Raw genomic sequence first — 27,469 nt, 5'->3', positions numbered from 1 at the left:
AACCATTTGTTTTTTTTTTTAAAAAAAAGCAGAGTTAAGACTAAATATCTATCACAAGTGGATTTGTGGACACACATCTTTGAAATTAAAATACAGGATTCTGCATGGTGTCAATTTATTATTTACACCTCCATCTGGGATGCTAAAAAATAATTTCCCACAAATTCAAAACAATTGTTTTTCAAAATGTTTTGGGTGGAAATGTTGTAAAAGAGTTTTGTTTTGTTTTGTTTTTACAAGATTTCTTACTATATTTCAAAAACATTACACGTATATTTGCTAAACCCAGAACACTCCAAAAAAATGTAAGTTCTACTATTGCCATTAAATTGCCTTTCAAAACAGTAAGGTGTAGACAAAAGCAAGCATAATGATAAAATGTAAATATTTTTATAAAAGAAAACAGGGAGAAAAAAATACACACACTTGGGGTGTAAAATTGAAATGGGTGTTTCATATTGCATTTTCAGTCTACAGTATTTCAAACAATATGAAAACACAGGTAAAAAGAATGTGTGTTTTCATTGACTACTGAAAACTGATCAAATCACTGTCCTCATTAAAGATTTCTACGGTGTAATCAAGACACCGTGTTGAGCACTTTTGAAATTGCTGCCAGTGGACATAACAGTATATACAGTACATGTATATATGTAGTCTTAAGATGGGAGAACATTAAACATTAACATCTACAATACAAGCATTTTCCCCCCACAAGAGATTAGAAACACAACTGGCACATTTAGTGTACTACGAGAAAATACATGAAATACAGAAAAGAATATGAAAACAAGAAAAAGAAAAGATGGGCAAATTTGAGCAATTAATAGAGCAATGCAAGCAGGTTCAGCTTCAGCCTGAAAAAAGAAATGTTTGTTTAAAGTGACACTTGGAGAAAAGGTATGTGCAAACGCATATACAGCTATTACACAAACAGAGAAAACACGTGAAATAACACAAGCATGGTATGGCTTGGAATACTGAAGGTGTAGTATTAGTGTTATTATTTGTGGGAAGAAAAAAAATATTCAGTATTTTTAACCAAAGAAGGCAAAGCACACTAAGGGCAAATGAGAGGTAGAGTTAGGGCACTATAACGCTTACAATATTAAGGGATGAAACGTAAAATAAAAAAAGTAAGATTATAAACATTAGAAGGACGTAAAAGTAGAAACTGATACGATGTTACCAAGTTAGTAAATCCTTAAACCGTAATGCTTCATAGAGTGAAAACGGTCCCTTTTGAAATGTGATTTTTTTTTTTAATTAAAGTTGTTACTTTACGCCAACATAACAGGTAGGAAGTTAAGATGTGATATAGAAGAATTTAACGCGTATATTTTGCAAAACATTGTAGCCGCATGACGGTCGTTTTGGGTCCAGCCTGTGCTGGAACAGTAGGTGGTAGTAACGAGTAGATTTGTTGCGATGGGGGTTTTAAAAGCATTAAAAGAAGAAGAAGAGAACGGGCCAATCACAGGCAGTCAAACACTGATGCGGAAGTGTCCAACAGAGGAAGGGTTCTGGCTGACGCATGTATGTGCACTTTGAGCACTTTGTCATCACGTTAATATAGATACAATAAATTCAGGCACTAGTATAGATACGCAGTTCAGACACAGAAGTGTGTAGTGCAGCTATGTCGTTCAGCGGAGAAGCCGTGTTTCGGGCCGTGGAGGCACCGCTGTTCTGGCTCGGTGCTCTGACCGCGGCCTGGTTGTCTCTGTGCACCGTGTACCGACTGCTGTCCGGGTTCAGGGTGTGGGTGCTGGGCAACGGACGGCTCCTGTCACCCGCCAAACTAGGAAAGTGGGCAGGTGAGAAACTAATTGGGGAGACTACCAGCCAGTTTTATTTATTCAGGTAGTAATGGTACAATATAAAGGGACCTGTCCTGTTGTGCTGTCGGTTGTATTAAGTAGCTATTCTTTGTCTGAACATAACACCCCCCCCCCCCCCCCCCCACTATATATAGATATATATGTGTGTATGTATAATTGAAATGTGCAAAATGATAGTTTTTCTGATATGTAAACAGAATTAAACAGTGGAGCTTTAATCTTTTTTCTGTTTAACTTTGTTACAGTGTTATTCTGTAGTATAAGTATTATAAGTCACTTCCATAATAAATTATTTTATAACTCAGTACTGTTTGACACATTAGTTGGTAACATTGCAGGGAATGTATTGTCATCATTATTACAGCTTACGTGTCAGCTTATTTGACCATCGTTTGAAATCATAGAGGAAAGACGAAAAAACACCCCCTCCCCCCCCACACACATTTTATTGATTGGTCTGATGTCATGATACCTGGTCTATCTTTTTGATTTTGGATTGAAATTATATCTGATCCATATATGGTTTCTGTGTATCTCTAGTTCCAGGGTTGAATTTCTTTAAGGTCTCACATGTGCTAAAAAAATCTTATTTGACTGAGATTATCAGAACACCAGCTACAGCTAACAAACCGATGAACAGTGAGAGTAACTCCACTGAGGCAGAACACATGGCTTGTATTAGATGAGGTCCTATGCAAAAGCCCTGCTACTGCCCTTATAAAAAGCAATTTATATTTGCCAGTGCCACTATCCCGAGTCAGGTCAGGTCTTTGTTTGTTAGTCTGTCTGAGAGTCTGACCACTTTTTTTGTCTTTTTTTTTCTCTTGTAAAATCCTTTGGCGTCTTAGGGAGAATATTTAGCACAAATGACCTAAAGTATGGCACGTACCATTGCCTGATGTCCATGAAAAATGAACATTTTTCTCACCAGATTTGGTGCCGTGCAACTTTGGCCTTTTAATAAAATGTAGCTGGTGCCTTTCACTGTAAGATACAATCCAAATTCAAAGCAGGTGCAGGTTTTTGCATTTTATAGATGCAATAGTTTAACATTTTTAATCACACCTCGTGTCTCTGTAGTTTATTTGTTTCTTAGGGTAAACTGGATTGCACTGGGCTGTGATGGTGCACCTAACATAATACAGAATGTACAGTGGACTACAAGCACACACGGTGCTCTCTAATGGACTCTCCTATTCTTGAAACCACTGGGAACGACTCATGCTGGGGTTGTTGCGGTGTGTCACAGCTGTGGCTGCTCTGTTTAATGTTTCACTCTGGTGGGGTGATTGTGACGTATCCAGTCGTCCCATATTGCTTCAGCATATACTTGTTACACACTAAGACTTCTTTAGTAAAGCAGCAGAAAAGCCTTTGATGCCTTTTTTGTTTAAAAGGAATACATAGTGTTGAAGGGATGATCAGCCCTTTTGTCATCACTTGTAAAACAGTTGCAAGTCTTATCGTTGGATTATGGCTCGAGGGGATTATCAAGTTAGATTGAATGCTGTCCGTCTGTCCTACCTGCTTACTGATTGAACCTTGAAATTTGAACAGACTGGCCTGCCGGGATTGCTTTGGTGTTGGCAAGTCTGGTGTACAAAGTTCACACCAACATCAGAGTTGGTAGCTCACAAATCTCAGAAGTTTTTTACATAATGATTCATTTAGGCACCCCAGAAGAGCCCAGGACCTGTAGGGCCTGTCAGTAAAAAAACTACATAGTCAATGAAAATCCAAACCTGAAATTAAAATGCTTATAAGGCATCATAGAAGTATTATCAATGCCTTTCCAATCTCTATTTGCTGATTCCACAATCTTTTGATTGCATATTTATATTGTATATTTCTCTTTTTGTCTTGGACACGTTCTCCTGACTCCTTTACCATTTCCAACAATTCAAGATTCAAGGCTAAAATCAGAGGACTCTACATCTTTCTCAGCCTTTGCAGCTCCAGTCACATCAGTGTGTTAGAGAGGAGCCAAATGTTCGGGGGATGTGAACCGACGACGCCTTTGATCTTTTTTTTTGTGCACGGCTAAAAATGGAAACGCAGAAGGGGAGGGAGGATATTTTTGGATTCCAGATGCAAAATGATTCAGAATATGCAATGAGGCAAAGGGAGCCCATTAGCCTCGGCTACTACTTTCATTCACAAACTTTGTCTCACTGAAGTGGACTTGATTGAGAGGATGGCCCGATTATATAACGGGACTACAGCCATTCATAAGTTAGCTTTACATGAGACGCAGGATCCTCGTGATTCTGGTTCAGCGGTGCCTGCATTTCACTGGTGTGTGTGAGAGAGAGAGCAGGAGACTGTGAGGGAGAGAGAAAAGGGAAGCTGTGATGGTATTACACATTCTAATCATACGTTATCTGAGACAATGACTTATAAAAAATACAGCTGCCTTAATGCATTGTGTGACACTTGCTGAGCATTTTATTAGGAAGGTAAGCTATTTCTCAAACATTGCTTCAAATGACATAGTTGTGACACGTGTGACATACCAATACTGGATACAGTTTTGTTTCCACCCTAAACTTTTGATGGTTGCAGACTTTTATACAGTGCCGTCTGATTTCACAGACGGCACAGTTTTGTTGCTTAATGGTGATTGGCAAACTGCTTATAGGTTTACCTCACTCCGATCTGCCGGCATCAGATTCTGCTCCACATCAGTGCAATTCAATTCACAATTTGTGCAGATTTGCAACTTGCACATTTGCACTTCAAGCCACCTGTCTTGCTTGGTGAATCCAGCAGAATGCCAACTGGGGAGGTTCCTGAAGTCTGCTGAGCTAATTCTCAGCTGTAGGAAAAACATTTAGACTTTTGTTTTGCATTATGGTGCGTTACCCTGCTGGAAATAGCCATAAAAACATGGGGAAATCATGACAATAAGGGGTCACTACTCCACATTTAATCAATAGTTAATTATCTTTGCCTCACTTCGGCAGTGTTTACTGTCTTGTCTCTCTCCCATAACACCCAATCGGTTGCGGCAGATGGCCGTCCCTCCCTGTGCCTGGTTCTGCTGGAGGTTTCTTCCTGTTAAAAGGGAGTTTTTCCTTCCCATTGTTGCCAAGTGCTTGCTCATAGGCAGTCATTTGATTGTTGGGGTTTTCTCTGTGTTGTTGTAGGGTCTTTACTAATGGTAAATGGCCTGTATTTGTATAGCGCTTTACTAGTCCCTAAGGACCCCAAAGCGCTTTACACATCCAGTCATCCATTCATTCACGCACACATTCACACACTGGTGATGGCAAGCTACATTGTAGCCACAGCCACCCTGGGGCGCACTGACAGAGGCGAGGCACTGGACACTGGCGCCACCGGACCCTCTGACCACCACCAGTAGAAAACGGGTGAAGTGTCTTGCCCAAGGACACAACAACACAACATTCAACCTTCCGATTACAAGGCGAACTTCCAACTCTTGAGCCACGATCGCCCCAATATAAATTGCCCTGATGTGACTGCTTTTGCACTATATAAATAAAATTGAATTGAATTAATTGAAAGGGGATATACATGGTCAGTAACTATTCTGAACTTGATTGTGTGATTCATACTTTAATTGACTGGTTTTCTGGCCACAAAAGGTGCCAAGAAAACGCTGTTTCACCTCTAGCAGCATCCTGGACAGTCGAGTCCATGAGTTCATGCGTCATTTTAACCCTGCTTTCTGTCTGATAACTTTTTATCCTCTTGTCCCAATTTCGGCACAAGATGGTTGACTTTCAAAATGCTGAAGTTGAGGCGTTAAAATAAGAGTGGTTGGTAAAATTCTCATTTTGTTTAACTTTTCTGTGAAAACAGTTTTGTTAAAAAAACAAAAACCAAAAATCAGTTATTGTCCTGATATCTTGTAAGGTGTCATGAAATCCTGCGCCCCAATGTTGTTCACATAGTAGCACTATCATTGGAACACCTAGCCAGTCTAACCTAGATTTGCCAGAGACGACAGTTCCTAAAATAGATCTTGTTTTATTTGAGTGAAGGGAACATGCACTCAGCTGTAAAATGTTTTTCCTTTTTTTCCCTGTTCTGACTGCAAATCACTTCATTCTTAAAACAACTAAAAATAGCCCAGCCTACGTTTTCCTCATCATTGTGCCTCCAGACTCCCCCTGCACTCTCCTCTCCTTTTCCCTGTGCTATTTTTAGTTGCCCTCAGGATCCCCTGTGCTCGTGTTTGTCATTTTCTCTTCTCTTTTGCTCCTCCACTCCTCCCTTCTGTTTGGCTCTGCTGCAGCCCTAGAGGATGCTTGGCATCCCGGCATCCCGGCATCATCTGCACTCAAGACAATCACACAAAGAGGAAAATGGGCACAGCAAAGGGCAGATAGATGGATGAGCACAAGAACAAATGAAGAGTAGTGTTAAAATAGCAAAAACATTTGCTTAAAATAAACTCTTTTAAGGTGGTATTTGTATTAGACATTCCAGAAAGAGCACAGAGAGCATTTGAACATGTACAAATTGAAAATTGCTGCAGCCGTTGTGCATAAGTCGCTGTGTTAAAATCAAGAATTCATCCTGTTTTAAAAATGGGTTGAATTTCAATGGTCCTTGCTTCTGGTAAAACTGTAAATAGAAAATCCAAAATCTGTAACTTGTGTCTCACAGGGTGATGTCAGCGACTCTTCTTAAATCTTAAGGTACACTGAGCATAGCTTATTATTAGGACATTGTAATAAAGGTAATATATGGAGAGAATTTCAAAAAATTAACTGATGACTTGCTTCTAAAAAGCAATTGCACTAAATGTGTGTATCACAGAGTCTTGCGTTGGTGCATTCCATGATGTTGTCCGACATATAAGATGTCCTTAGAGTAAGAGTATACATACTGGGGACATTAAAGTTTAAAATATTTAAATTCTTTCTGCACTGTTTATTTTACCTTGTGCCACCTGTACCACCAGAAGGAGGCAGTAAAGACCATAGAATATCTTCCAGACCACCATGACCTGTTGGACCACCAGTCCAACATGATCGAAAAATCAGGTCGGATATCCCTGTGTGGTGCGTTGTTCTTGGATCAACATTTTAATCAATCAACTATTCATCGAGGATCAACATTGCATCAGACCAATCACGCTGTTATGATGTCATAGCTTTGCAACATGGGAAAACACCTGCTGATGTCCACTCAGGAAGAAATCCAAAAAAGGGGCCGGTTAGGATTGGGGGTTGGGATGTGATCGCGGTTAGGGTTACAGGGCTATAGGTAGGGTGCGTCCATGTTGCAAAACTATAACTTTACTACAATGTAATTGGTCACTTGTGTTCTTGAACCTGGACCAACATTAGTTTTGGTGATCCAGGAACTATACCAACATGATGATATCAGTTTGAGCAAAAAAGACTCCACAGTTTTGCTGATGGCCACTTACAGCTGTTTTTAAGGCAAGCCGAACTAAATAGATTCCCATGCTATGGGGCTGAAATGTTTTAAATTGAGACTTTAACATGTAGTGTTCAAAACCAATGGGCACCATTATGATGTAACATTAGCTACATACATCCATTTTTATGCAGTGCATGGTTACTAACAGGTGTTGTAACCAGGATTGCTAGATGTGAAAATTATACAAAAGGGGATTATGCACCTCAGATCCCTCTTTAACTGTGGACTGTTGAAAGTGCAGTTGGGTGGAAGATGGTTAGTTTTGTTGACCTATAATTTTTGTCTCAGTTTTTGTCAACGACCTTTATCTTTTGTCTGACAAAAACAAGTCAATAACTAAATAAAAACTAATGCACGAGGATCAGAAACTCTGATGAAATCTATTGACACTTTCATCAACAAATGAAAACAGGATGAAAATATTCTAGAGAGATGAGACTTAGAACTAATTAAGTTGTGTAGTAAGGCCGAAAAAGTTTGGAAGTGATCCAGTGAGAAGAAATTAGTTGTGCGGCGAGTTAGATGCCCACATTTGATCTGCCCCCAACAAACAGGGAGTGGGTCCTATGCTTCTGGGAGAAGAAGATTGGACATATTTTGCATTTGATGTCAAGGGAAATAAAACGCTTTGTAAACCGTGTGGAGCAACCAGTAAAAACATACCAAACTTTTACACTTGATATGATATTTAAATAACTAAAACTGAAGGAACTTAGATGCCTAAATTATGTCTAAAACTAAATGATGTTTTAGTCAAAAGACTGTGACTAAAACGAAATCAAAATTTGCCATCAAAATGAACACTGGTGGAACACACTGGAGGGACAGTCAGACAGTTCCCAGTGGAGCAGTACTTGGGCTTAAAATGCTCAACCCCCCTTTTTTAATCTTTAACTCGTAAGCTAAATCATCAGTGTGCATTCTCGTGAATAGTGAGAGTAGTTTGAGTACTGGAATTGCAATGAGGAACAGAACATGACTCATTCTTTAGTTTTAAACATTTCCTTTCCACAAACCTTTGTTGACTATTGTTTTTTGATGGTACCGTGCATATCTTTTGTTGACTATGAATGGTCCCAGGTAGTGAAGTTTGTTCTGAACAGACTGCACTTATGTCGGTGCACCTTGCATGTAGTATTTAATGAGCCTAAGCGTCCTAAAAGCCCTAGTAGCAGACCCTAGAGGCTGAACTGCTCAGTGCACCCAACCACACTGATGTGGTTTGACCTAACCCACACAGCAGCATTCCCATCTTAAGTGCACTTTACTTTCAGAAGTCTAATGCAAAAAAAAAAAGTAAGAAGGGACTAAATGACAAAACAATAGGAATATAAAATATAATGGACAGTTTCTGAAAACACAAGAATGATATTGTACTCAAAGATGAGGCAAGTATTCCTCTCTAAGTAGGGCCTGGCAGGTCATTCAGGGACATATTGTAACATTTCGACTCGCCACGCAACTCCCCATCCGCTTTTTTGTTATATTTAGCCAGAGGTGTGATGAATGGTTCCTTCTCAAAGATGGGAATTGCTAAAAATAGGATCCTGCTGCCGCTGCTGTTTGTGCCAGGCAGTTCCAGGGCATCTGCTCGCTCGACTGCCACTGATGACAGAGAGGACCTCTTTCCCCTCACCCTCCCTCACTCTCTTTTTGTCCTCCTTAGTCACCTCAGCTGCTCCCTGTCAACCGTGTCCTTCACTGCATCTGTCTACACCCTCATTTAACTCATTGGCTTTAAAAGTAAATTCCTTTTATTGTGCTCAAGCTTTTTGCGCTGGGTCATAATTAGCCTTTCTACACAGCAATTTCTTGACATCACTTGTCAGTTAAGTATTGTGTCATGCTTCCAAGTAGATCTCTGTGCTGATAAAGTTCCTGTAGGTGGCACTCTTTAGCTGTTCATCTGTGGTGGCTAGCACCGCTCAGGTTTTCTGCAGTATGTTTTTTTTGCTTCTACGTTTTGACAAACAAAGACAAAACAAGTCTAAAGTGGAAGAGGCAGAAAGGCTTCAGGTCCTCAAACTGACAGTGTGCATCTAAAGTATCTCTGATTGTGAAGTGGTCACTCACTGGAATCCTTCACAAAAGGACAGTCCTCTAGTACTTTTGAACGAGAGTTCAATTCTGAAAAATGTGTAAATTCCTTTTTTACGTAGTGTTATAATTTCAGCTCCTTAGTACCAATAAATGAAACATTACTGCTACAATAAGCGACCTTGCTGTAAGGTTCTGTTTAATAGCGTGGCTATACATGTCTGGCAACAGTTTGAGGAAAGCTCCTTCCTGCCTAAGCTTGACGTTGACCCCTTAGATATATCTAGGCTCATCAAGAAATAGTTCTTTTTTGTTGTTGTTTTAAGCCAACTTGACTGACCTGCTCTTAGCCTCCAGAATCCCTGGGATGAACACAAAAGCTGAGTGTGAGCATCAGCTGGTTGACCGCCCTGCACCGATGCTCTTGTGGTGGAAATGGAGCAAATCCCAGGATCTAAGTTCCGAAATCTCCCTCAGCTTTGGAGGTTGTTAGAGAAGTGGATTAACCTCATTACTTGGCCCTGGGATGACATCAGTTACATTCATATGCCCATATATTTGGCTACATAGCACATGTCTTCTTTGGTCTGTTTAAATGTGTTTTGCTTGCAACGCTCTGTTATAACAGAAGTCAAAGCTAGAGTTGTAGTAGTAGAGATTAATGTGATTAAGTCGTAATGGGTCAGTCTGTGATATATTTTCAATATGTTTTTCATATGTTTATCCAGTGCAATTGAGCATAACGGAAAGGCTGTATATTTTTACATGTGTACAAAGGATCTTATTAAGGTGCGAGTAATGGTAATATAGTTTCCTTGCTAATTAAGTCTCTCTCTGTTTGTAGTTGTGACAGGAGCCACAGATGGGATTGGGAAAGCATATGCAGAAGAGGTGAGAGTCTCCCAGAGGTGTTGAGTTATGAACTTGTACTTGAAAATAGTATGTGCCTGTAATAGTAGATCTATAAACATGTAACACCTGATGGTGAGTACAGTTAAAAAAAATTTTTTTTAATTATTTTTTTTAATTTTTATACAGAAAGTAACACATGGAGAGCCACACAAATGAGACAAAAGCATGGTCACTGAAATGTATTTATTTAGGAAAATGACCCAATATGATGCATGTGAGTTGCAAAGATTGATCTGTAACTGGTGTGACCATCTTGCACAGCAATAACTGCAACTAAATGTTGAGAGCCGGGGGCTGGGGGGCCAGAATCGGCCTGGCAAAGACCCCAATCTGATCGACTATATGGCTTTGGAAAATGGGAAGAAAGAAACTTTAGGATTCTGTATTTTCAAGTTCTACAGCTTTTCCTTCTGATAAAGACCTCCTCCATCCTTAATCATATTACACCAGAGTAATTCAGTAATAAATAAAACAATTAGATTACAGAAAAGTTCCTTTTTTTCCCAGTATCTACTATAGAAGTGTTTTTTTTGTTTTTTGTTTTTTGTTTTTTTACAATGAGTAGTTAAACTTCATTAGACTAACAGGCCACTTAAGATCAAGGTGGGTTGTATGTGGCCCACGGTGTAATATGAGTTTAGAGTAACTGCTGATCAGTCCTTCACATCACTTTGGATGAGTGAGTTGAGTTAAATGTTCAAAACATATTGAACTCAATGACAGGTATCCTCACATGAAGCGCTCGCTTCAGGCCATTCCACAATATCTTTTGATGAGTGAGACCTCGGCCATTCAAAACATATTTATTCCTCTTGTTCGTTTTTTGTTTTTTTGTAGAATGACTAGTTTTCAGGACATCTTTTTATCTTGATGCACTGTGTGACCCAGTTTCTCTTGAGATTCCATTCACGGATGTCCTTGAATTGCACTTTCGAATTTGCTGCTGTATTTAAAAATTTACTGTTCCATTAATGACGGCAAGCTGTCGTGGCCCACATGCAGCAAAACAGGCCTAGTCCGTGATGTTTCAGAGATGGAATAAGGTCCTGACGCTCGAATGCAGCGATTTTCCCTTCTTCTAAACCAAACGCCTCGCGTATACACAATGAAGTTTTTCTTTGCTCTTAGCTGCCCACAGAGCTCTGTTCAAACAGCCTTCTGGCTTGCTAGTGTGATCTTTAGCAAACTGGCTCTGGGCAGCAGCGTTGGTTTTTGGAGTGCAGTGACTTTCCTCTTGTGACCCTGCCATCCATGCCATTGTTGCTTCGTGTTAAGGCACACACTGGGTCTATTTGTTGGCAGACCACTGCTGTGAACAAGAGCAGTGTTCTTGATTTGAAGTCTGGTTCAAAGTGAATCAATGGAGTCCAAACACTTATTGTCTGTTTTGCATCAAGTTTATGAGTTTTTGAGATACTACCTCACCTCAGAGACATGTGATAGAGAATCATTTTCAACAAGAATCTCTTATATTTTCCATTAAATTTATTTACTTGAGTTTCCATTTTTAGAAACCAAATGACAAAGATAAAATCTACAAACTTTGCTTTTTAAAAGCTTTTTCATCTGCATTTGGTTCACAAGGTTAATTCAAAGTAATAACTTTGACGTCGTCATAATATTGCAGGATAGCCTAGTGCCAAAATGTAAAAGTCGATCAAAGAACCAGTTAAATGTTGATCATCAGTATGGATGTAAGTGCAGTGCGCATGTGTTTTACTTTGTTGACATATTTCATTTTTGTATTTGCAGCTCGCCCGCAAAGGATTTGCCATTGTGCTGATCAGCCGCTCTCAGGAGAAGCTGGATGATGTATCCAAGGCTATTGGTGAGATATGCACATGTTTATATTATTTCAAAATTGTTTCACCCCTGTAAAATTTTGGACATGGTTAAATATTCCTCTCCTTACTGCATCGGTCACCCTGATTGGTGCAATGTCTGTGTGCCTTGGTGATTTGTGAGAATCGCTGCAGGAAGTAGTTCAGTGTATTGCAGCCAGTGAGTCTGCACCCTGCTTATCAGAATGATTTGAAGTAAACAAAAACGCAGCTAAGGACAACATCTCACACGGATTCAGCTGAAATTATCTTCAGTTTATGTGTGAAAACATCTTTAGAGTCAAATTAAATCCTACCTGTGTTCCAGAGGCACCAGACTAATTTAGTTCATGTGTATGACCGCGACTTTTAGAGCCTCATTTGTCCCGAATCTGAAATCTTACAGCTTGCATAATAATACACTAGGGCTCAGTAACAAAAGAATAAATTATACTGCACTGAATTTAGTGTTTTAGCACAAGTGATCTCTTACTGAGTAGCCCTTTGCTGGACTCTTATGCTTTTGGTTATGAGGTAGTAAAATCTTTTACTGGAGCTGAAAGTGAATATGTCCAGTTAAATGAAAGCGTCCTCTTAAGGGAGGGATAACCTCACTGATGCTTAATTTAGGGTTTAATACTTTGTTCCCCTTCCTTCCCTTTCTAAATCACTATTTAATAGTCATTTTTGCCATTCCTGAATGCTATTTGTGAGTATTGTTTTCTGGTATCTTTCATTGTGACTCAGATATACTAAATTAAAATGCATACTTCTGTCCTCAGCCAGTAAATGTGGTGTGGAGACAAAAACAATTCAAGCAGACTTCAGTGCTGTTGACATCTACTCTAAGATTGAAGGAGGACTCACAGGACTGGAGATTGGAGTACTGGGTAAGACTGCGGGAGGTGCTGAGGCCAGTTCCCTTTTCACGAGTGTTAATCAGCCTGTCACACGATATGTCAAATCTTATCTCAACCACATCTGACAAACAAGGAGTGCTGTGAAATCCACTGTGTTTTTCATGTATTCGGAAGGGTTAATTTATAAGCCTTTTACTGCCCCCTGAAGACTGAAATGAGGAATAACAGAGTCAATCCTGTATTCATAAAATACTTAATCTCTTTGAATAATTTGGCAATTCTGAAATTTTTTGTCTTGTTAACAGTGAACAATGTTGGGATCTCCTACCCTTACCCTGAGTTCTTCCTCAGCGTCCCCAATCTCGACACTGTAAGTTCCAAGTTTTCTGATTATTGTATTTCACATTCAAATTATAGTTAGTATGAAAATACATGAATGTTTGCCCTTTAAGTTTCTCCAGCGACTGCATATTCCACAGCATATATCGGCCCTCTGCTCCATTTCTGTAAACTGCTGTAGCGTTGAAGGAAATCTAAATTTTTTATTACTATTTAAAGTTAAGTAGATTAGGTCGCTTCACCTGCATTAGACAGCAGTCCAGTTTCCGTCAGTCTCACTCTCCTTAAATGGAGATCGGTATAGGTGGGACAGTTTTACACTCAGAGCAGTATTCTGCCTCTTAAAAGTGTTAAGTAGAAGAAAGGAAATTTGTTATTCATGAAGTCTTTAAGCTTTGTAAGTCATAAAGTCAGTAATGGCTGTTGCTCAGGAATTTCTAGCTGAAAGCAGGTGTAAAAGAATTTGTAGAAGAATGCGCGTGGTATTTCTTCCATGTGAATAGTCCTTTTACTGTTACAGAATACATTTTTTACGATTCCACCCTATCATGTTATCATTTACAGCAGTGGCTCCTAAGTGATTTGCTGCACAACTTGGGATTTTGTGTCAGCCATGCAGTGCTTTTTGTAAAACGAATCGATTACATCACTGCTATCTTAGCCACTCAGGCAAATTCTATAGCCTAACAAAAAATGAGAGGGATCCCAGGTATGCAGTTCCATTAACCCTTTAAAGCCGGTCGGAGCGGGCACGCTCTGTTTTGCGTAACTATTTTTAAATCCCAGTAGCACTGCAACCACATAAGCTAGCACAATAATTTTTTTTGCATATGAAACCTGAGGAGTTGTACTTACATCTTATGCCATCAGCTTGTCCTAGGTCACGGTTTCCTTCCACATATAGCTTTGCAAAAACTGCATAAAAAGCGCTTGCAGCAACAAAAACATAATATTCCAGAAACACACTTTGCCGATCCGATCAGCTGTTCGTAACACTTCCTACATTGGAATAGACGTCAGCGCGAACTATCGCATGTCCGTCATTACCTGCCCAAAACCGGAAGTGACATCATTTTCCCGGAAATGTAGTTTTTTACCTTCAGGGCCTCATGAGCCTATACTGGTGTTTTTAAAGGTTATGTTTGACTTTATTACTTTCTGTGTCGTTTCTGGGATGCTTAGAACTCAAATTGCACTGCTGGAAATAGTTGATAGTTGATAGTTGCTGGAAATTTTGATGCACACATGCTGTTTTTTTTGCAAATTTGCATTATAATATTTATTTTCATTTTTCCTGCAGTATATAAAAATTGGTGTATTTAAAAAAATAAAACTATGAAGACACTCAAAATAAATTTCCTGTGGTGGGAAACTATTTTGTGCAACTTTTTTGTATTTACAGTTTTGAGGGATAAGCCTCTTAAATTTCTCTAACTAGAAATATATGTTAAAAAAACAAAAACGATTTTCAATTTTTTTGTAGTTTATTGCACTTTATTGCACTTATTTGCAATTTATGTAATTACTATGGACTTAATGGATGCATATTATTACAATTTGGGCTATAATGGTTGTATTGATGTATAGCAACTTGAAATGCTCCCAAAAGTGGCACTACAGCATGTAAAAATATAATATAAGCTCTGGCGGACTTGGTTCTATGGTAGGTCTTAAAGGGTTAATGGTCACATTTCTTATAGCATGATGAAAAAGGCTGTGATTGACAGTAAGGAGGAAAACAAAACAAAACAGTTAGCTAACAGGTAACCTTACATCTATAAAAAGAGATCCAATTTAAATAAATAAAAACCTTTTACTAGAAAATATCACGTAAGCTAGCTATCTTTTGGATTTATTCAGATCAGGGATATCAACAGCCTTCAGCCCGAGTGTGTCATCTGTCAGGAAAAGTTTGCTAGTGTTAACACTGTGCCAAGCGAGTGGAGGGTCCGTTTGGAAACTACACGGCCCTTCTGAAAGAAACTTGGCTTGTTTCAAAAGATTGCTGGATGTGACCCAAAAGCAACACGTTTGTTGGATTGTGTGAATGTGTCTGATGAGCTGACAGAGGCGAGTCAGTTACACTAGATGTAAACGCACACACAGAGACTTTTTCTTTTTTACTTAAAAAGGCTTAAAAATGACAAAACAAACCTCATTTGCCAATAATGTTTACAATTCTACTTACAAGTACGTGCACCAGTGCAAAATGTAACCATCTGTACTAATCCACGTGTTCTTCTTGTTTCAGTTCATTGACACCCTGGTCAACATTAACATAACATCAGTGTGCCAGGTGAGTGTTGCTATATTCAAGTAATTACGTTTTTTTCCCCTTAACAGGTTATCAGAGAGAGAAAAGAACCTTAAAATGTCAGCGTGAAAACAAATTAAATCTACTAAAGAAATTCCTGATTGCACTGCAGGTATTTCCACCTGCAAGCTAATACTTAGTAAAGCCACCTTTAGCGGTAATTACAGCATTGAATTTGTGTGGATCAATACAGCTGCTTGGGACATAGCTCAGATTTTTTTTTCTCCTCCAGTTTTTACTGAAAGGCACATGTGTTCAAACAAATGAAAAATAGCATTCAGGCATGGTTACAGAATTTCAGGGTGCTTTTTGATAGTCAGCGTGAATGCCTGCTGCAGACTGCTCATCTTAAATGTCTGGCTCAGTCCCAAACTGCACACTGAGGACTCGTGATGCATAAATGTTTGTCATCCGTTTCCCCGTGGTGCGCTCTCTGTGGCATGAGTAATTAAAGCCGTCAAGGTGGATTCAGGTGTTTAGGATGGTTGGTAAGATAGATCCACAGTCAGGAAGTCCCACAGACCACCGAAGACCTCCACACATACACACACACACACACACTGGCACAACACAGTGACTTATACCATAAGAAGTCACTTCTGTCCCAGTTCTCCATGTTCAGCAGTTCCCAGAGCAACAGCTACAGTCGACCCTCTCTCTTAACACTTAATTTATATTGTTCAATATTTCTTTAAACGGCTCCCTCTGCTATCATTATCATTTCTTTTCTCTTGTCTCTCCGACCAGCTCTTCACACAACACCCACACGCACACACACATTTACGAATGTGGATGAACTCCTCCACGTACAACCCACAAACAATAGCCGTTTTTGTCTGTCTCATGCTTTTATTCTGCATCACCCACTTCTAACCTTTTCTCTTTCTGTCTTTTTTCCCCATTATCATTGTTTTCTGTTTCCAGATGACACGTCTTGTTTTACCACAAATGGTGGAGAGGTAAGTTGTGTTTATACATCACCGTTGTCTGCGAATCTATAAAAGGTTCAACGCAGTGAATCCTGATCATTCATATGCACCTGTTTTGGAACCCGCTGCGAGATACGTGGGAGGCCGGTACAGTGGGATTGTGTAACAGGGCGCTGTGTTTGCCAACCAGCAGTGTGGTCAGTGAAAGATTAAACTGGGATTTCTGTGGTAGTGGTGAATGGATATTTAAAATATTAGATCTGGAAGATTCAGGATTTTTGGGAAACTTCTTCCTGGCAGCAAAAGAAGATATTGAAGCAAATCCCAATCAAGGTCATTAGTATACAATCATAGACAGAAGAAATGTGGCAGAATGCTGGAATTATGTGAAAAGATGTTGAACTTTATTATTATTTGACTACGCAGTGGGTCAAACGTGTCGTCAAATGACACGGGAATATTAGGTTTTCGATAAGTGAATTGTTCTTTTTCTGGGGCTGTGAGATCATGTAACATACACATTCGTGCATGGAAGAAAAGATTTTTTGTTAAAGTTATATTCCTAAAACACCCATTTGAGTGTCCTAATGGTTTGAGGTAATGCAAAAAAATTCCGAGGTAGTCTGTTTCCTTCATTATTGCATCCACTCTGTACCAGTTCAACTAGCAGCAAAACAGCCGCACAGCAACTTTCTACCCCGACCACAATGCTTGACAGTTTATGCTGTTTTCTTTAGCTTGAGTACCTCAGCATTGCTCCAAAACATATTTTTATAATTGTGGCAAAACAGCTCAATTTTTTAGTCTCATCGGACCATTAAATGTTCCTCCAGCAGGCGTTTTCTTGTCTATGTGGTCAGCTGCAACCTGTAGTTAGACTCTAGCCTCTTAGTCCATAGTGATTTAAAACACAATGCTGTTCCAGCAGATTCCAGAAACCACCGAGTCAGTGCCTGTGTCTGAGTTACGTCTGACCATCTCACCTAATTTTGTCATAGCTGAGTGTGACGGCAAAGAGGTGTCACTTCCTGCTGACTTGTATGTGTAGAACTGATTGAACTCATGATGTTGGACTTTTCAGTTTTTCAAGAGAAGGTCCTAACTTTTGTAACTCTGTGATCCTCTTTCTCATATCTGCACTGAGCTCCTTTTATTTTTGTGTTTTACTGTGTTTTGGACAGTCCAGTGGGTGTAGTCAAGTAAACCTTTTCTTTTCTTTATACGTCTCAGCTGTAAGAGGCCGATGGGGTATTGCAGTCACCCTCCAGGGAGATGTGGAAAACCAAGTTTGTGAATGCGATACCTTGAAAATAGACAATTCAAATAGACACCATGGGTGTGTCTACTAAAACACTTTGATGAATTCAAACCTGACTTTGACATCAAAGTTAGAGGTCGGAGGTCTTGTGGATGTGATAACATGGAAACAAAAAAAAGGGCATAGTAGGATTTTGAAATTGATACCATAGTGTATCTACTAGGAGGGCGAGGGGTGCCACTGGCAGCCGCCAGTATTTTTATCTTGGTAAAGAGAAGCTACCAGCTGCAGTAAAACAGGAACTGAAGAGATCTTGGGCTTTTCATGTTAAGACATTTTTGGAAACTTTAGCACCAGTGAATTCATATATTTACTTCTGTTACTTACTGTTCACAATAGAACATAGAAAATATTTGAATGTTTAAGCAAAGAAAATGTAATATTGAAACAAAAACAGGCTTTTGATGCCAACAGACCTCAAAAAAGTTGTGGTGGGGCAGCAAAATACTGAAAAAGTAAGTGACACTGTAAAGAAACAGCTGGAGGAATTGATGGGGTTAACAGGCAACAGGTCAGTAACATGATTGATTGTATATTTAAAAAAACAGAGCATATTACTCAGAGTTTCTCTGAAGTGAAGCTGGACAGAGGAATAAGAATAATGTTCCCCAGTGTAAAATTGTACAGACTTTGAATATCTCATCATCTGTACCACATAACATCAAAAGATTCTGAGAAGCTGGAGAAATATCTGTGCAAGGTACAGGGCTGAAAATTAATATTGGATTCCCGTGATCTTCGGGCCCTCGGGCATCACTGGAATAAAAACAGACATGATTCTGTCATGGAAATCCCTGCATGGGCTCAGGAACACTTCCAGAAATCAATGTGTGAGCACAGGTCACCGTGCCATCCACAAATGCAGGTTAAAGCTCTATCAAGAAGCCATATATGAACATGATCCAGAAACACTTCTCTCTTCTCTGGGCCAAAGCTTATTTAACATGGACAGAGGCAAAGTGGAAAACGCTTCAGTCAAACGAGCCAAAGTTCTGTTTTGAAATCATGGAAGCTGTATCCTCTGGATCTAGGAAGAGAGGGACCATCCGGCGTGTCATCAGTGCTCAGTTCAAAAGCCTTTCTCTCTCTGATGGTACGGGTGTGCATTAGTGCCTATTGAATTAGCAGCTTTCACCATCGAAGCTGAACGATATATACACATTTGCTTCCATCCAGACAATGCTGGTATATTTCATCAAGACAAAGTCAAATCACCTCTTGCATCCATAACAGCATCATGGCCTCATAGTAGACGAGTTCAGGTGCTGTGATGGTTTGTCTGCAGTCCACGACTTTCACCATAACAAAAAGAATTTGGAATCATGAAAACCAAAATGTGACAAAGAAGACTCGGGACTGTTGAGCAGCTGGAATCCAGTGTCCAGCTGGAATACAGACAGGTTCTGTAATGAGGAGTGGATCAAAATCCATCAATTACAACATCGTGTTTGGCTTGGTGATCAAATACTTTTCACTCAGTGACATGCAGAACAATTCATAATTTTTATGTAATGTGGGTTTTTTAATTTCTAAATGAAACTACCATTAAAAGAGAGTTTTGATTTCTTTGGAAGTGACCATAGCTAAAAATTCAGCAGGCGATCAAATGATTTCCCCTTCTGTGTGTCATATAGTCATTCAGCTCCAGGAAAAAGATCAGTTCACAGAAGTATATGACAACTTGGATTTCCTCTTTCGTTCTTTGGAAATAGAAGTCATGATAGATGTATCCTAATAAATGTGGCTCTGTGTTGAGGCATATTGGTTTGTTTTCTGTTTTCAAATAAGTCCTGGCACACTTGGTGTATGCTAATGTGTCGTGCAGTTATAAGCCGGTGGGCCGCATGCTTGATCGTAGGCTGTTGTTGACTAATGTGGCTGAATAATTCCACAAGGGATAGGTCACGCAAACTGCCAGACATTATAATAGAAAGATGATTCCTTCATTGGTCTTTTTCTTTTTTTGTTAAATGAAATGTATGCAAGCACCGCAGGCTAGAGCTGAACTATTCCCCACATTGTAAACATTTAGGTATCTTGATGAAATCTTTGATCCTATCTGTATCTACCAGTTCCACTTTGATGTACAGCAAGAGCAGTTTTGGCTCAGCATGCAAGTACACACACTACCGTCTTCTTTTGTTACCTGGGGATTGAAGTGTTTGTTGCACATCTTTCTTTTCACTCGTAATTTGCTTCTTTAAAAAAAAGCACCGGCTTGTCTTGCTGTTTCTAGGAAGAAGGGAGCCATCCTCAACATCTCGTCTGCCAGCGGCATGTACCCTGTTCCTCTTCTTACTGTCTATTCTGCCTCCAAGGTAATTGCACTACATGGTTTATGACCTTTTCATAAAGTGTTAACTGAAGTTGGACTCAGCTTACCATGTACTGAAGAGGAATCCATCTCATCTTATGAATTATTCTAATTGAACAGCGTACTGATAATTTATTGACGATGGTGATTGAAGTTTGTCCAATATTTATTTAGAAGAAGGGATGAAGTGGGGTTTTTTTTTTTGTTGTTTTGTTTTTTCATTTTGCTGTTTTTATTCAAAATAAATGAGCCGGTGAGTAACTCGGGTCCTGAGGTAGTGTACCAATTAAATGTTTATAGGAACATGTGGCATCATAATGTTTTATCACGGTCTCATGTGCATTTGTTATCTTAAATACAGCCTGCTGTTCACAGTTTTCCTGGTTAATTTACTGCTGTCTTAATCCTGGGTCCCGTCCTGGCTGCTGTTTTTAAATAAGCAGCTAAAATTAGCCTTTGCAACATCTTGAGTTTGTCGTCCAGTTTGCTGATAATTTCGTCTGCTGGTACCATTGATACGGTCACTCATTGATTTCGTTTTTAATATGTTTTTAATAAATTTTGACAGTTTAAAGGATCTTTTCAGTGTCACCTTTTTGCCACCTTTCTAGATCTTTGTGATTTAATGAGCTACATTTATTTCATGTAGGCATTTGTGGACTTCTTTTCACGAGGACTGCAGGCTGAATACAAGAGTAAGGGGATCATTATTCAGGTAAAGTTTATACCACTGCGAAAGACCCACATATTTAATATAGACATAACTGTAGTTATTAATGCAAATTTCATAGGACTTCAGGCCAAAAAAACACGTTTCTGAATACTGTATTGATACATTAGAGTTACACAATTTGACACATTGTAACTTATAATCTCATTGTTCTCTTCTTCCAGAGTGTTTTGCCATTTTTTGTTGCGACTAAGCTGAGTAAAATCCGACGAACTACACTGGACAAGCCCAGCCCAGAGCGCTATGTTGCATCTCAGCTCAGCACTGTGGGGCTACAGACCCAGACCAATGGCTATCTGCCTCATGCCATAATGGTAGGTTCTCATGTGTAAATTTATTCAGCCTTGGTATCATCTTTTTGCAGCGTGGACACCAAAGTTTGCACAGACATTAACAAGGCGTTGTAGGATTTTCAAATTGATTTCATAGATTCATTTACTAAAAATCCAGGACAAGTTTGACTTTGACGTATCATGTGACATATCATGCTTCTCTGTCGGGCAATGCGATGGATGAGTCTGGGTTTGGCGGTTGCTAGGAGAACGGTACTTGTCTGCCTGCATTGTGCCAAGTGTAAAGTTTGGTGGAGAGGGGATTATGGTGTGGGAATGAGAGAGTTTAGTTTGGAAGAATTTGACTGTCCTGCACAGAGTCCTGACTTCAACCTCATATAAAACCTTTGGGATGAATTAGAGCAGAGACTGCGAGCCAGGCCTTCTCGTCCAATCAGTGTGAGACTTCACAAATATGCGTCTGGAAGAATGGCCAAATATTCCCATAAACAATCCTTAAACCTTGTGGAAAGCCTTCCCAGACCATTTGAAGCTGTTAAAGCTGTGATAGGTTGGCCCACATCATACTAAACCATATAGACTAGGAATGAGATGTCAGTCAAGGTCATATATGGGTGAAGGCAGATGAGCGAATATTTTGGGAGTATAATGTGTTTTGAAAACACCTTTAGTTGGTGTAGGAGCCAAGATTTGTGTAACCAATTTAACAACAAAATCAAACACATTTCATTTGCACAGTACAAAATCCTCACTGTATCTGCAGATGGATAAGCTTTTAACGGCTGGCAGTAACTAACCATGACTAACAATATTGGGATGCTATAGCTGCTTTGACATTTGTGTGTACAATAAACCTGCTGCTGACAGTGACTCGAGCTCCGCTGAAAGTGCTTCAGTTAGTTGGAACTTAAAATGACTCGACAGGCCAGTTCTTACTCGGCAAATGGTAGTCTTAATGACAATAAAAGATAGGGGAGCACATAAAAGCAATGCTATTTTAACACAACTGGTTTCTCTGTAGTAGTAATGGATCTGCTGCAGCGTAACACTCACGATAACGAGCGAGAATCGTACTGCAGGTAGTCAAGGTATGTGATGGCAACAGGACTGAAACCCCATCAGGCGGCAGTTTCACTTTATACAAAATAGCCTCCTACAGGCTCATCTCCATTCACTGAATTAATGTTGTGTCAACAGTTGCTAAAGCATCTGTCAAAAGGTAAACATCCTCTGAAATAATGGAGTGGGATGCTCGGCTATCTTTTCAGTATTGTCTGCATCCTAACACTGCAATTACTCTGCAGAGAAATGAGCATCAGAAATGAGATGGAAACACAAACATAGTTTTGCTTTTCTTTTTTTTTCGGAGGCGTCTTCGTTTTTAGCAGAGGTCACTGAGAGCAGCAGTCATTTTCTCTTTACAGTTCCTTCATGCTGTGCTGTACACCGGTGAACTGTGTGACATGAATATCAATGATCTTGTTTATTGATGTGCATATAAATAAGAATAGGGTCTATTAAGAGCATACAGGTGGTCAATACATTCTAATCAGCATAAGTAAGCTTTATTCGAGAATAAAAAAATAATTCTTTTTTCTTTTTTGTGGATAAGATAAAGTCAGCACGCTTTCCTGCCTCCAGCCTCTGTATGAGGTGCAGAGAAAAGGTTTGCGTGTGCAGAATCAAAGCCTGTACCTGAGTTATACTCGCTTCAATGTTGTCTCATTACAGCTCCCTCTTGGTAGCCCTGTTCTGACCATTTGCAGGTCTGCAGTTGTTATTTCACCGTGAGCCTTGAACTTAAATTGTATCGGCTCGCCCAACTTTCACATCTAGTGTCATCACTCTTGGTGAGCCAGGTCTCCGGCTACAATCGAGGGAGAAGAGCCCACATTTCAGAAACTAGAGATGGCACGATACCACTTTTTTATGTCCGATACCGATATCATAAATTTGGACATCTGCCGATACCGATATGAATCCGATATAGTGTTTTTTAATCAATAAAACTTTTTTTAATTTCTTGCTGCATTTTGTATAAGTTCATACTCAAGTTTAAAAAAACAACAACACTTAAGCTATTCTGTTATACCTGTATGCAAAAAAAATATTTCATAGTTCAGCAATACTGATCAATCTAATAAACTTAAACCTACACCATCCTCCCTATTCTGGTATTTTAAAGAGTACTTAGCGTAAATATTAAGCAACCTAACTAAACTGACCCAGCAACAACAACAACAAAAAAATAAAAAATAGGGAACCACCCCTCATGCTCCACCTCATGATGCTTAATCGACGTAATCAACTTTAATTTGATGAAGTGTGAAAAAACAAAATGCACAGAAATCAATTATTTTTCAAGAAATATTAAATAGATTCAACATCTTTCTTTAACAGAATTGCAGACTGCACAGATGGTGCCTTCCCAAAGGAAAAAGTAAAAGCTTACTAGGGTATATATTAGACTTAATAGTTACTATATACAGTTATGGACTTCTATTCATTTTACATCAAATTAAAACTTTGGGTGTGAGATTCAGATAATTATTTATTAAAAGCTAGACATTTTAAATGAGAATAAGAAAGAAAAGTATGTCTTTGTGCCCCCCTTTTCCCTGTTAATGCCAACGTGCTACGGTTATGAGGCGAGTTACGGCGTGTCGCAAGTTTTGTGAGGTGCTTTCGTGATATTTAATGGATCGGATTACATTTTTTATTTCTCTCCGATATCCGATCCAGTAATTTAGGTCAGTATCGGACCGATACCGACACGTAATATCGGATCGGTCCATCTCTACCAGAAACTGTAACTGAAGTTATCAGGGCTTGTCAGTATTACAGTGTATCATAGTGCTTCCTCTTGTAGCACAGTTATTGATACGCTGGTGCCAAATAACAGTGTTTTTGATAATACATCAAAAACACTGTGTGACTCTTCACTTAACTAGTAAATGAGGGAGAGTGAACAAAAGTTGGACTGGGCAGCAAGGAAAAGCTGAAACTGAAAACTATTAGAGATACTGACATAACAAAGCAGTGCATAATACAGTAAATGCAGTCCCAGTCAGAAGTTTGGACACACTCTTGTAATCCTACTTATAGTGACGTCACCTGGGTGATTGTCTTGCAGCAGTGCATCAACATGTTAATCAAAGGCAATGTATCGTAATAATAAGCACTTGGAAGTAGGGCTGGGCCACATCATACCGTTCACGGTAATACCAGTATAATGTTGGGCAACGATCAGAAAATGAAATCTCGCAATAGAATATGGGTAAAACGCGCATGCGCGGTGCCTTTGTTTTCATACGCACATGGCAGAAAAAGCATGACGACGACAGAGAATGAGAAGGGCGAAAGTGGATCGTTGAATGAAACAGATGAACCAGAATTGGTTTGTAAAAATGCTGCAACTTCAGTGGTGTGGAACTGGTTTAGCCTTCATCCGTCAGATAAACAACAAAGCACTATTTTTGGTAGAGCATGCTAGCGGGCCGTCGTTATTACCGTGTTTTTTGGAAAATACGGCACACTTAAAATCAATCCTTTGATGTTTCTGAAAATCGACAGTGCCCCCTATAATCCCGTGCGCCTCATGTATGAATTCTGGTTGTGTTTACTGACCTCAAAACGATTTTATGTGGTACACGGCGCTCGAAAATCTGTCAAATGTTTTAGTACGACTTTGCTAAGCTAGGAACCCGCACCACTTGATGGATTGTCAGAGCATTACGGCTATCGTAGGCAGGAGCCTCGCGGAGTGATACGTACTGTGCTTCAACATAATATTACCGTATTGTGTGTAATTAAGTTTTGTGGATATTATACATGGTTATGCTGAGGATTTGTCGGCCAAACTGTCAGCAAGGAATTTGTATTTGCACCGTTAGATTTTTAGATAACTTTAATGCACATAAAAAACAGCTGCTCGTTTAAGTGAAAATATATTGATGTGGGGGTTTTTGCACTAATAAAGTTGTGGAGTTGTAAAGTGTTTTGTCTAGTGTCAATTATATCGTCAGTTATATCGTTATCGCAAATTTTCAAATGGATATAGTGATAAATATTTTTGGTCATATCGCCCGGCTGTACTTGAATGATTCCCATCCCTACTGCGAAGTGTGAATCCTTCCCTCGGGATCAGAATGTAAGCATGATGTTTTGTGGCAGCGGCGGTGACTGAACTGTTGTGTATGCCCGCTTAAAAGGGACATCAACGCAGTCGTTTTCACCCGACGTATTTGCCAGATCGGTCTCTCTGCAACTCATTCATCCTCCTCACACAAGTTGAGGGTTTGTCTTTGTCACACAGTGGAGGAGGTCCAGTACACGCTGCTCACTGGCACATACAGATGGCCGTAGTGTGATTTTCTTTGTCCTAAAGCTGACACAAAAAGTCACACTGGCTTTCCACGATTACAACCCCCTCGGTTTTAATAATATGTCATTTTAGATAAGAAATGAATTTCAGCTTTAAAGTAAATAAAGCATGAAAAATGAAAAGGGGAAAAAAGGAAATTACTAGTAATTATCTGGATGTGTTTCTAAGTCTCTGAAATGCTCTATTACTTAAACTGTTCCTTGATTGTAAAATAAGTTTACTGTAATCATAATTAAAATCAGTGTGATACTGCTGTCTTTAAAGGTAAGGTAACAGACTTTTTGGCTAAAGCAGAAACGTTTAATTTGAGCTGCCTGTTAGTATATGATGTATAGCATGCAAATTAGATGAATTTACCCATAGAGTCAAAGGGGAGAGAGATAGAATTTTACAACTGGCTATAAAGGAACCATGGGATTGTCTGTGTAGCGTTTGATGACATCAGTGAGAAAAGATTTGCATAATGCTGAAATGGTTTTATGATCTTTATGCAAAATACACAGTTATTGCAGGGACTTGTACTAAAAGGCGTGTAGTTCAAGCATAATTTGAAAAGGGCACAGGCATTAAAACGGCACAATTGCCGGAATTTTCCTGCGCGCAAACGTGCTCGCCACATTTGTTGCTCCTGTGGGTTGGAAATTAATAATGAATGCTAATCTGTTATTTGTAAATGCCACCAGCTGACCATGTAATTTCCCTCTGTAGGGTTGGGTGACTACAGCTCTGCTCCCAGCCAAGATCCTCAACAGCCACGTGATGGGGATGGGTTTGTCCCAGCGCGCTCGTTACCTCAAGAAGCAGAAGCAGGGGTAGACGGATCGGTGGAGGCCAAGACAGAGGGATTAACAACTCGTCCGACTACCATCATCATCATCACGGACCCGAGCAGATGAACGTGACAGTTTCTGGGCAAACATCTCAGTTTTGTTTCCCTCTGATATTTGCTAGCTCATAGATGATGTGAGGCAGTATCTGGCCACATTAAAAGCATTCAATCCAAACAGTTGTGCAAACAATATTGATTAAAGCGTTGCTCTTTACTAAGTGAACAGCTTTAATGAATGGGACACTAATGTTAAAACTAAAACCAACAACAACAACAAAAAAATAACCATCTGTCTGCAAAGCGTAATCAAAAAATGAACCCCGCGGGAGAAGATTTAAAAGATTTGGACGTGTCTGTTGTTTCAGACCTCCTGTGAGTTTGTGGACTAGCTTCAAGCTGCTTAATAAAAACTGGAGGCGCTTACTGTTTTGAAAGCACTTAGTGAGTTATCAAGACTTATGAAAAGTTTATTTTTTCAACCATTTCTACTGTGATGTTAAAAATGTCCTTAATTCCATCATTGTTGTCGTCTGGAAACGCACAACTTTCTGTTGAGAAGTACCACATGCTTATTCAAAAACATCCTTTTTTTTTTTTTTTTTTTTAACTTCCTCTACTGTTGACGGGTTAGCGAAGGTGCTGCTTGTGTCATTTAACCCAACTATACATTGCGTGTATAAACATGAAGAGCATAGAGGGAGAGTTTGTGATGGTTAGAATACTAAAAATGTGTTTTGTTTACAGTCATGATTGAGTTTCCGTGTCATTCTCACAGCACACTTGACATTCCAAAAATGTATTTTATTCCACGATAAATGAGTGGGTGGCTTGTTTTTTTTTCTATGCAGTAAGTGGGTCACATCAACATTTATCTCCATCTTTACAGACGTTTTATTTTTATTTTTTCTCAGTCTTGGATTCGCTGAAATGTTGTACCCCATGTACAGATGAAGTGAAGCAGAAAAAAAATTCTAATCTGACATTTGTTTGACATTCTTTTGTGATTTTTGACTTCATCCAGTATGGCAGTAGTGGTCTCACACATTACTTGCTTTGTTTGGAGTAATCTAAATGTTGTTAAGGTGTACTGTCGTTGCAGACGTCAATAAAAATGCTTTTCAACTAACTTCA

General features: G+C 39.3%; 1 protein-coding gene across 1 annotated transcript; it reads left to right on the top strand.

Annotated features, from left to right (window-relative positions):
• The first annotated feature begins 1,478 nt into the window (after positions 1-1,478).
• hsd17b12b (hydroxysteroid (17-beta) dehydrogenase 12b) lies at positions 1,479-27,469 on the top strand. Its single transcript, XM_040045489.1, has 11 exons — positions 1,479-1,817; positions 10,141-10,187; positions 11,961-12,036; positions 12,811-12,918; positions 13,194-13,258; positions 15,479-15,523; positions 16,466-16,500; positions 20,025-20,106; positions 20,752-20,817; positions 20,997-21,146; positions 26,218-27,469. Exons 1-11 carry the CDS (start codon positions 1,640-1,642, stop codon positions 26,323-26,325), a joined length of 960 nt encoding a protein of 319 aa, XP_039901423.1. The 5' UTR covers positions 1,479-1,639; the 3' UTR covers positions 26,326-27,469.

The sequence above is a fragment of the Simochromis diagramma genome, unplaced genomic scaffold (assembly GCF_900408965.1).
Source record: "Simochromis diagramma unplaced genomic scaffold, fSimDia1.1 OVJJ01000079.1, whole genome shotgun sequence".
Taxonomy (NCBI): Eukaryota; Metazoa; Chordata; class Actinopteri; order Cichliformes; family Cichlidae; genus Simochromis; species Simochromis diagramma.
The sequence above is the reverse complement of the archived record's forward strand: the minus strand, read 5'-3'. Positions and strand labels throughout refer to the sequence as shown.